The sequence below is a fragment of the Octopus bimaculoides genome, chromosome 29, assembly GCF_046866305.1.
Source record: "Octopus bimaculoides isolate indiv1 chromosome 29, ASM4686630v1, whole genome shotgun sequence".
Classification (NCBI taxonomy): domain Eukaryota; kingdom Metazoa; phylum Mollusca; class Cephalopoda; order Octopoda; family Octopodidae; genus Octopus; species Octopus bimaculoides.
This window is the reverse complement of record NC_142956.1, coordinates 15,556,339-15,568,461: the sequence shown is the minus strand read 5'-3', so window position 1 is coordinate 15,568,461 and position 12,123 is coordinate 15,556,339. Positions and strand designations below refer to the sequence as shown.

The 12,123-nt window shown below is 38.6% G+C and overlaps 1 protein-coding gene across 1 annotated transcript in view; it reads right to left on the bottom strand.

Annotated features, from left to right (window-relative positions):
* The window catches only part of LOC106879416 (uncharacterized), a 38,749-nt gene extending 26,750 nt beyond the window's left edge, over nt 1-11,999 (bottom strand). The window contains exon 1 of the mRNA XM_014928972.3: nt 11,928-11,999. Coding sequence (XP_014784458.1) covers nt 11,928-11,938 — 11 coding nt within the window. The 5' untranslated portion in view covers nt 11,939-11,999. The remainder of the gene's footprint in view (nt 1-11,927) is intronic.
* Nucleotides 12,000-12,123: the final 124 nt, after the last annotated feature.

Sequence of the window (12,123 nt, the reverse complement as noted above, 5' to 3'; positions counted from 1 at the left end):
GACATTTGTACTACAGAGCCAGAGGCGGTTTCAGCCAGGTTGGTATCAAAAACATTAACCCTCTACTATTTAGCTTACTCTATCAAAAATAATACTAATTTATTCACGTTGTTTTGAATTAATTAAGCATTATCATAGCTTTGAGATTTTCATAAGATAACTTAATTTTTATAATGACATTGTCGGGCAGGTTAGTTAGAACCTAAAACAGGCAGAATATTTAACCCTTTTACATTCAGATTATTCTGTCAAACGTAATGCTTATTTATTCACACTGTTTTGAATTAACCATGCATTATTTCACAACTCTGAGATTTCAGTGATGTGATTGTATAATTTTAGAATGACATTGTGGGTTAGATGCTGGTGTCATGTAACTATCACCTGTGCCAGTGGCATGGGGAAAAGCACCAGATTTGGTAGACAGAAACTGAAAGGTGGTGAGCTGGCAGAAACGTTAGCACGCCGGGCGAAATGCTTAGCAGTATTTCGTCTGCCGCTACGTTCTGAGTTCAAATTCCACCGAGGTCGACTTTGCCTTTTATCCTTTCGGGGTCGAAAAATAAGTAACAGTAACGCACTGAGGTTGATGTAATCGACTTAATCCCTTGTTTGTCCCCTCTATGTTTAGCCCCTTGTGGGCAGTAAATAAATAAGAAACTGAAAGAAGCCCGTCATATATATTTTTATATCCTTCTATACATTGGATATACAGATTTCACAAAGCAGGGATAGACACAACTGTCTACACACGACATACTTCAAATTACTCCACTAAACATGATACTCCAATAAATAGAAACTCTTGACGATTCTCACGACTTTTCCTGTCTCAGCCAAGACAGTACTTTTTATAAGAGTTTGGCCAATCCATTCTTCCAATCCCACAGGGGTGTCAATGACTCTGGCTCTGTAGTACAAATGTCTTGTTTTCAAAAGTCCTGAACTAAAATCTTCCACCAAACCTTAGTCACAATTTATGTTCCTCACACTAGCTTAATGATAACTAAGTTATTTTACTAAATTCTTTGTTATATTTAAAATTAATTGAAAGAAACACAGAGCATCTCAACAACAGAAATATGGTAACAAAAGAGTTAAAGTCACCATGATATTTTTAACCCTTTTGATATAAATCTGGCTGAAACCGCCTCTGGCTCTGTAGTACAAATGTCTTGTTTTTATAAGTTTTGAATTAAAATCTTCCACCAAATTTTAGTCACAATTTATGTTCCTAACACTAGCTGAATGATAACTAAGTTATTTTACTAAATTCTTTGTTATATTTAAAATTAATTAAAAGAAACACAGAGCATCTCAACAGAAATATGGTAACTAAAGGGTTAATCCTTTTGTTACCATATTTCTCTTGAAGTACTCTGCCTTTGTTTCCATTACTTTTGAAAATAATGAAGATTTTAGTGAAATAATTTTGGAACATGAATTAGCATGAAATTTTGATGGAAGGTTTTAATTCAGATCACTTTAACCCTTTTGATACCAATCCAGCTGAAACCACCTTTTAACCCCTTTGATATAAATCTGGCTGAAACCGCCTCTGGCTCTGTAGTACAAATGTCTTGTTTTTATAAGTTCTGAATTAAAATCTTCCATCCAAACCTTAGTCACAATTTATGTTCCTAACACTAGCCGAATGATAACCAAGTTATTTTACTGAATTCTTTGTTATATTTAAAATTAATTGAAAGAAACACAGAGCATCTCAACAACAGAAATATGGTAACAAAAGGGTTAAAGTCACCATGATATTTTTAACCCTTTTGATAACAACCTGGCTGAAACCCACCTCTGGCTCTGTAGTACAAATGTCTTGTTTTTATAAGTTTTGAATTAAAATCTTCCATCCAAACCTGAGTCACAATTTATGTTCCTAACACTAGCCGAATGATAACTAAGTTATTTTACTAAATTCTTTGTTATATTTAAAATTAATTGAAAGAAACACAGAATATCTCAAAATGAATACAATAACAAAAGGCAGTTCTATATTTAAGAGATGAGGAATTATTTACATTATTTACATTTTGACGGATATTTATCCTCATCTTGTTTGTTGTTAACACAACGTTTCGGCTGATATACCCTCCAGCCTTCGTCAGGTGTCTTGGGGAAATTTCGAACCTGGGTTCTCATTCCTAACAATGTTACTATTATTATATTGTTATTATTATATTGTTATTATTATTATTCCTATTAATAGGAATAATAATAATAACAATATAATAATAGTAACATCGTTAGGAATGAGAACCCAGGTTCGAAATTTCCCCAAGACACCTGACGAAGGCTGGAGGGTATATCAGCCGAAACGTTGTGTTAGCAACAAACAAGATGAGGGCAAATATCCGTCATAATGTAAATAATGTAAATAACAAAAGGGTTAAATTGTGTTTGATGAAGAAAATGAGTGGAAGGGCAGTGGTTTATCTGCAAGGTCACTATTCCAGCAGATACAAAGGTCAAGTGTTGTTGCTGTTGCTGCTAATTGTTGAAGGAGGTGGCATGTGTGTGTGTGTGGAGGGGGGGGGGGTACCACAAGGTCACAACTCAAAATAAAAACAAGCTTAAGCATTATTAGTACCAATATATTGTAAAATGCTTACAGCAGACTTTTATCTCTTGATATAAAAGTGAAGGCGTGGGGATGGGGGACTCAGCCACTGGTGGGACTGATAACAGTAGTAGTAGTAGTAGTAGTAGTGGTGGTTGATGGGGCTAATAATAATAATAATATCAATAGTGGTGGTAGTAGCCACAGCAGTAGCGATGGAGTAATAGTAGTGGCGGTAGTGGTGACGGTGGTGATAGTAGTTGTTGTTGAGGTAGTGGTGGTAGTGGTTGTAGTAGTAGTAGTAGTAGTAGTAGTGTTGGTGGTTGCAGTAGTAGTAGTGGTGGTGGTTGTGGTAACAGTAGTAGTCGTGTGGCAAAGCTGTTGTTGAGGTAGTGGTGGTGGTAGTAGTAGTTGTAGTAGTAGTAGAAGAATTGGTGGTGGTGGTGACAGTCATGGTTGTAGTAGTGAGGGTGTTATATGGAAGGAGTTACACAAATTATGAGATAGATTAATTTGACATGCCTCCAAAACTTTAATTTAACCACCCAGCTGGTCCTGATCAAATTGAAGACAGCAAAAGAATATTCGCCACTGGGAACATTCTCAAAATTGTGAAAAAGAAATCTCCGGTCAAGCATGCACCTCAGGTATACAAACCTGTCTTGAAGGAATTTACGCCAATAATTTATACCTGACTTTAATAATCTTTTTTACTATAGGCACAAGGCCTGAAATTTTGAGGGAAGGGGCAAGTCGATTATATCAACACCCAGTACTCAACAGGTACTTAATTTATTGAACCTGAAAGGATGAAAGGCAGAGTTGACCTCAATGGAATTTGAACTCACAAAATAGCGAAATATCGTTAAGCATTTCATGCTAACGATTCTGCCAGTTTGCCGCCTTAAATAATACTTTGATATAATCCTTTCCACTAAAGTCGCAAGGCCTGAAATTTGATGGGAGAGGGTAAGTCGATTACATCAAACCCCAGTGCATAACTGGTGCTTAATTTATCGACCCTGAAATGATGAAAGGTAAAGTCGACCTCGGCGGAATTTGAACTCAGAACATAGTAGCGGCAGATGAAATACTGGTAAGCATTTCGCCCGGCATCCTAACAATTCTGCCAGCTCGCTGCCTTACCTGACTTTAATAATAATAATAATTAATTCGTTTTATTGGCCACAAGGGCTAATATCAATTAAAGACATATAAGGACAAAGACAGGACGAAGGTTACAAAAGGTTTTGTCCGAAAAGGTAGGAAAGTTCGTCTACACAGAGGAAGAAAACGAAGAAAGATATAATAAATAAATAGATAAATAAATAAGTAGAACTCCCAAAGGGGGAGGCGCTTCGAAAAAGGAAAGGTCACACGTGGAAAAACCCATAAAACCACGGGAGCCTGGTCAGAAAAAATAAGAAAGGGGTATAGAGCCCTTTCTCCTTTTACATTACCTTTTTTTTTTTTCTACAGGTGTATTCTCAGAATTGGTCCGTTTATACTGGCCATTTTTCCAACAGTCACCCATCTTTCAACGAATTTGCTATGAGACAGCACTTCCCTCTCTACTCTCATCTTCCTTTTCAAGTGGAACTTGAAAAAGTTGATGAGGCCTTGGCCAAAGAGGAAAGTGTCTGTCTTTAACCCTTTCAAACGGGTCCACCATATCACCTCTTTCGCTACAGCCACTAGGCATAGGAAAATTGCCTTGCCCTCCTGGTTAAAGGAGGTCGGCGGGTCAATTCTCACGAGGGATCCAGCTGATAGCCGGATCCGTCCTACACGTGACAGTAGCTGTTCGATATAGACCCACAGGTCAGCAATGCTCGGGCACTGGACAAGTGCATGCAGAACGGTTTCGTCGTCCTGAGCGCACCTAATAATAATAATAATAATAATAGTGGTGGTGGTGGTGGTGATGATGATGATGGTGATGATGATGATGATGATGATGATGATTTCAAATTTTGGCCCAAGGGCAACAATTTTAGGAAAAGGGCAAAGTTGATTACATCGACCCCAATGATCAAGCTGGTACTTATTTTATTGACTCTGAAAGATTGAAAGGCAAAGGTGACCTCAACAGAATTTGAACCCAGAACATACAGACAGATGAAATGCTGTCAAGCATTTTGTCTGGCATACTAACAATTCATATTTCTTTATTGCCCACAAGGGGCTACACACAGAGGGGACAAACAAGGACAGACAAAAAGGGATCAAGTCGATTATATCGAACCCAGTGCATAACTGGTACTTATTTAATCGACCCCGAAAGGATAAAAGGCAAAGTCGACCTCGGCGGAATTTGAACTCAGAACATAATCGCAGACGAAATACTAAGCATTTTGCCTGGTGTACTAACAATTCTGCCTGTTCGCTGCTTTAAAATGGTTTCCATAATAAACACTCTCACCCATCTATTATACTCTATCTTATCACCTCACACACACCTGCTGTCATTCTCAGTACCGCCTCATATCCAACCACTATGCACACCCTTATCTCCCACCCCTTACACATCCTCCTCCTCCTCTCTCTTCCTGGGCCACTGCTGTTTCCCTCTTACCTAACCCCTTCCCCACACTGACGTTATTACTGATATTTCTTTATTTTCTGCAAAGTGCACAAAAAAGGCTACACGTTTGCATTATGTTATATATACAATAATAATAAAGGACGTTACCGTATATACGTTTACAAACCAAGGACATTATATAGACCTTGATTCAAGTTAGAAAAGGGGTGCGTATTATACACAAGGTTTCAGAGGTACAGCCCCCTAAAAATCCCCTGCGTATTATACTCAAGGATTTATGGTATATATAAACCCCCATACATTATGTGTGTTTTTGTATTGTCATGGAATTATTTTACAAACCCGCCTTACTGGCACGGGAACAAAACATTGGACTGACTCCTGTGCAGGTGGCATGTAAAAAACACCATTTGAGCTTGGCCATTGCCAGTACCGCCGGACTGGCCCTCAGTGCCGGTGGCATGTAAAAAGCACCCACTACACTCTCGGAGTGGTTGGCATTAGAAAGGGCATCCAGCTGTAGAAACACTGCCAGATCAGATTGGAGTCTGGTGTAGCCATCCGGTTCGCAAGTCCTCAGTCAAATCATCCAACCCATGCTAGCATGGAAAGCGGACGTTAAACGATGATGATGATGATATCCCATATTTATCTCCACCGACATTCTCATCATCCACATCATACAATCAGATCAAATCCGAAGTCCCAGTTTGTGAGGATAAGACATATTTGCACAGACATTGAGGATTATGGGAAGCATGCAAATACTTTTGTGTGCTATTATCTAAAGCATGGTTATAATGAATCAAGATTAAAGGAAATCGCAACTGACATAACTGAAATTAGCAATGATAATAAAAGCTTCATGCCTAATTTTAGCAGCCAGAAAAGAGCATATGGTCGAACTCCTTTTAACTGGCACCAAAGTTTCGTTGGCATTTCAAAAGTGCTGCATGATAGTTACCAACATATTTCAGAGCAATATCCTCATTTCCATCAAATTTTTCCTCTTCTGCCTATTGTAGCCTTCAGACGTAATAGAAATATTAGAGAAATATTGACCAGTACCTCCAGGGTTGATATAATCAACTAGCTATTCCTCCTCTGAAATTTCTGGCCTTGTATTACACTGTGTAACAAATTTTATTTTGTCTTTGGTCAATAAGTGTTATTTCCTAGCTGTTTCTATCTAGAAATCACAGGAAATGACTGCTATTCTTTTCAAACTTTGCTTTTGTAACCTGGACATCAATATTTTGAAACTAACCTATTTCCCATTACATTTTAGACAGATTCACTGCTGAGTTGCTGAAATAGAAATATCGTTATAGCAAATATTCTGCTCAACACCACAGATTTGCTTGTTGTCTTTGGTTAGTAAATGATATTTCCTATTTGCTCCTATCTAGAAATGAAAGGAAATCACTTCTGTTTCCTTCAAACTTTGCTTTCATGAGCTATTTTCGATTATATTTCAAACAGACGTCTCTGAGTTACTGAAGCAGAAATATTATAGTTAAATATTCTACCCGGATTTGCTTGACCTTAATTACTTGGGCATATCTCCTGACAGCTAACGATATGTGTGTCTCTGATCATGTGCAAGAGTAGCGGAGGTAAGCATTACAGCCATGTGTTGAGAGGGATTCTTTGTGGTTTGAATAAATATCACAACAAATGCAAAGTTTGAAGGAAATATTAGCCATTTTTCATAATTTCTAAGGGTAAGCAAATAGAAAATAACAGTTGCTACCCAAGGACAAAAATCATGTTACACCATATTATTAAGTTAGCAAAATTTCAGTGATTTTCCAAGCGCAGGCATGGCTGTGTGGTAAGAAACTTGCTTCCCAACCACATGGTTCCAGGTTCAGTCCAACTGCATGACACCTTGGGTAAGTATCTTCTAATATAGCCTCAGGCCAACCAAAGTCTTGTGAGTGGATTTGGTAGACAGAAACTGAAAGAAGCCCATTGTGTATATATATATATATATATTATATATATATATATATATATATATATATATATATATATATATATTTATTTATGTGTGTATGGGTCTGTGTTTGTCTCCCCATCATCTCTTGACAACCAATGTTGGTGTGTTTATGTCCCTGTAACTTACTCGTTCAGCAAAAGAGACTGATAGAATAAGAACTAGGTGGTGATATCATCATCATCATCATCATCGTTTAACATCCGCTTTTCATGCTGGCATGGGTTGGATGGTTTGACTGAGGGCTGGCAAGCCAGAAGGCTGCACCAGGTTCCAATCTAATCTGGCAGAATTTCTACAGCTGGATGCCCTTCCTAATGCCAACTACTCTGAGAGTGTAAGTGGGTGCTTTTACGTGCCACTGGCAGGAGGGCCAGTCAGGCGGTACTGTCAACAGCCACGTTCTAATGGTGTTTTTACGTGTCACGCTCGAATGGTGCTTTTTACATGCCACCAGCATGAGGGCCAGTCAGTAGCCCTGGCAATGATCCCGCTCAGATGGTGCTCTTAGCGCTCCACTAGCACAGATGCTAGTCATGCGGTGCTGTCATCGAATTTGATTTCGATTTCATTTGCCTCAACAGGTCTTCACAAGCAGAGTTTAGCGTCCAATGAAAGAAAGGTACGCCTAAATGGGCTGGTTACACCCCTGGCATAGGCAACAAGTTATGGTCTCACTTAGCTTGCTGGGTCTTCTCAAGCACAGCATATTTCCAAGATGGTGCTCCAGCACAGCGACAGTCAAATGACTGCAACAAGTAAAAGAATAGAAGAATAACATGCAGAATGCACAGGGAAGGCTTTCTTGAGAGAACCAATGTCTTAGTCTTTGCAACACTAATTCTCATTCCTACTTTTTAGCCTACATTGTTGGTTGGCACTCCGCCGCTTACGCCGTCGAGGGTTCCAGTTGATCTGATCAACGGAACAGCCTGCTCGTGAAGTTATCGTGCAAGTGGCTGAGCACTCCACACACACGTGTACCCCTAACGTAGTTCTCGGGGAGATTCAGCGTGACACAGTGTGACAAGGCTGAGCGATTTTTGGCAATTTTCTGGAACCTCTGTATCCAAAAAAAAAAGGGATTTTGAGCAAAAAAAAATTACGAAAATAAACAATTTTGGGAGAAAATGGGGGGGGGGGGGCAGAAGTCTTTCCATATATACGTAGTGGATCTTGCATGCATGAAGTGGATTCGACCCACCATAGCCAAATTTAAATTAACACTGCAATAGAATTTCCCCCCACCCCCACCCCACGGTGGAACAATGGTTTTTCTGTGACAGCAGTTTGACATTCGCCAGATTGCCTTTAGCTAGGCCTTCACCACTTGACCCTTTCTGACCTCTTCTACTTCACCAACAGCTAGAATAGAGATAACAAGACCACCAACTAAATCTATTGTTCTCTTCTGAATAGTTATAAAAGCAAGAACGCCCCAAGCAAAAAAGAGTCGGTGATGACTCAACAAGTTATCACACTTCGGTGTGACAACTCTGACAACGAAGTCTGGCTAACCAGCTAGAACCTTGGTCAGAGGGAGAAATGAAGTTTGGTCAGCAACTGTGAGACAACGTCCCACACCCTACAACTCTCACTAGCTCTAATTCAATTCTCTTACAACATCATTTTATCGCTATCTATGGATTACTACTGACAATTCGTATACGTCAAACTATGCAAAGAAACATTCTACCACATCTTTCTTTTGCATGCTTTTGGATTTATCATAACCTGCCTGTCGAGGCAAGGTATTGCAACGTAACGGTAAATAAATACTTTCTTAAAACTTCATGCTTGACCATCTTTCGCATCTTACAACATGCCGTTATAACAACAAATTTTCATCGTTGCAACTTCTAACTCCGACATTTCATAATATTGTGTACCTAATGAATTTCCCTCGTTACAACTGGTAACCCTCGACTTCAATAAAACATAACCGTTACATATATATATATATATATATAGCGCAGGAGTGGCTGTGTGGTAAGTAGCTTACTTACCAACCACATGGTTCCAGGTTCAGTCCCACTGCGTGGCACCTTGAGTGGATTTGGTAGACGGAAACTGAAAGAAGGCCTCGTATATATATGTATATATATATATATATATATATATATATATATATATATATATATATATATATGTATGTGTGTTTGTGTGTCTGTGTTTGTCCCCCCACCATCGCTTGAGAACCGATGCTGGTGTGTTTACGTCCCCGTAACTTAGCGGTTCGGCAAAAGAGACCGATAGAATAAGTACTAGGCTTACAAAGAATAAGTCCTGGGGTCGATTTGCTCGACTAAAGGCGGTGCTCCAGCATGGCCGCAGTCAAATGACTGAAACAAGTAAAAGAGTAAGAGTGAAAGAATATAGGTATTGTGATGCAAACAAGGAAAATAAGGTGGAGATGGAGTATATGTAATCTGGGTATACCCCCCCTTTTAAATTTTGTTTTTTTTTACGGAATCCTATGTTTCAGACCATGGAGAATCCAATTCTGGAAAAAAAATTTCAAAAATCTCAATTTCAAAATTTCGATCCCCCCCCCCGGTTTTTATATAGATCCACAGGGTAAACCTAACCCTAACACTAGTTTTGTGAGATTTGGCTGTTATTTCTAGCATGTAAATAGCCTGCTTGGTGGGGGGAGGGGGATTGAAATTTTTCAAAAGATTTTTTTTCAGAATGGGAATCTCCATAGCCTAAAACGTGGGATTCCGTAAAAAAAAATAATAAATAAGGGGGGGGGAAGGTTCAGATTACATATAGTCCATCTCTACCGAAAATAATACTCAAAATATGAATATATGTATATTTCTAGTAATATTTAGCAAAAGCAACAGTGATTCAAGGACCGAGAGTTTTGTGGGAGACCCGCAACCAGCAGAACTGAGAAAAACATCGCATGTTTTTGTCACCAGAACTTAGCAATTCAGGAAAGAACCGATAGAATAAGCCCAAATTTTAGGCTTAAATCCCACCAACAGACCATTAAATGTGTTTATGAGGAGAAAGATTTTGAAAAGCATTAATACATCAAACTGACAAACGAGGATGGTATGAGGTGGTCATGAGATATGCTAAAAATAACAGCTAAATAAATGCTTAATCACGCACAAAAAAAAACATTTTTGCTCTTGGCTTTTTTTTTCTTTTTTGCATAGTCATACAATTTCGCGAAAATTTTCTGAAAATTCAAAAAATAAAAGTTATGAGGGGTTGTTTGGGGGTCCTTAAACCAGAATCCTGCCTCTCTGTGTGAGCACGCGTGTGCGAGTGTGCCGACACGGCGTGGTGGTAAAGAAGTTCGCTTCTTAATGTTGCTGTGGGTTCAATCTCACGAAGCGTGTATTTTTTATAGCCACAAACCTAGCTAAGACATATTAACTGTAACAAGGTAGACGGAAAGTATGTGTAGAAGCCCTTGCATGGACTGTACCCACTGGCGTGGCTAGAGTATGCGCCACCCGGGGCGGCCCTTCCGTTTGCCGCCTCCGGACCTTACAAAAAACATATATTGCCTACAGCAGACCCAAAAGTACTGCCCGGGGGATGACAGCCCCCACCTCTGCTACGCTAGTGGTTGTACCCTTTTTAATTACGAAAAGATCCAAGCTTTTTCCCTACATCATATTACACTGAGCTGACTCCGCTAAAGATCACATTGAAAAAACACGCGTATCTGAGGTATATTCGGCCACATAACAACGCTTATTCAACGAGTATAACAACCAGTTGAACGATCGACGGAACTCACCGTGGAAAGCAACGGAGGATCGTTTTTACGTAAAACTTAAAAGTGCACGCAGATAAGTCCCAGGTTAAGCCGTGATCAGGTAGACCTAGGCAAGTCCTGATCAAAGGAATTACGACCGTGACCATCCAACCGACCGTTTATTTTAGAAATCAGAGACTTCGTTATAAATTTAGAAATGAACGCCCTCCTAGAATTAAAACACAAGGAAATTTGGCTGCTATTTCTAGCTGATTAATGTGTGTATGTATGTACGTACATGATGGCATAACTATATAGAAGTGTGTGTGTATTACATGATTATATACATATATATATAGGTGCACATATATATACAATCATGTAATTGCGTGTATGGTTGATATTTAAAGAGCAATGCATTTATATATAATATGCATGTGTGTAGAAACATGCAGAGGTATCCTTCCGATCGCTACATGTGTATATATTATATATAATATTTATAAATAATATATATATATAAACGTGTGTTTGTTATATATATAGGCATAATTTCGCCGCGAAACTATACATATACGGCATGCCTATACATATATATCTGTGCGTTTAAAAAGTTTAATAAAACATAAACAACATACATGCATACATACATACATACATGTTTGGTGATGTGACAGGAAAAAACAAAATTGAAAAACATGAGTGCGTTCATATATATATATATATATATATATATATATATATATATATATATAAAACGGCGGTGCTCCAGCATGGCCAAAGCAATTGGACTGAAACACATAAAAGAATATGTGTGTGTGTGTGTGTATATATATATATATATATATATATATATATTGATAATCAGAGTGGCTAAAGGGTCGCGATTTTCGCGCGTTGGTTCCCTCACTCACCAAGAATCGAAACTGTAAACCTTGAGTTACTTCTGCCGTTTATCAATTAAAAAATCGTTTATTTACTATATATATATATGTGTGTGTACATATGCATGTACATAAATGTGTGTGTGTACATTTACTGTCATAACAAAGAGACTTCATTCAAACACGATAACAAGCCGTCACCTTACCTGCACGACATGATGTTTGCTGACAAAAGGGACACATAGACTCGTCGAGTGAGTTTATATTATGCTTATGCATAATGGACTCTTCCAGAGTTGGCGGGTGTTGATTTACTACGATAACCTAACTATTAAAAGGTAGATAGTATATATAGTCCACCCTGCCGATCGTTTAGATTGCTCAGCCAGCGACGGCTGGCTT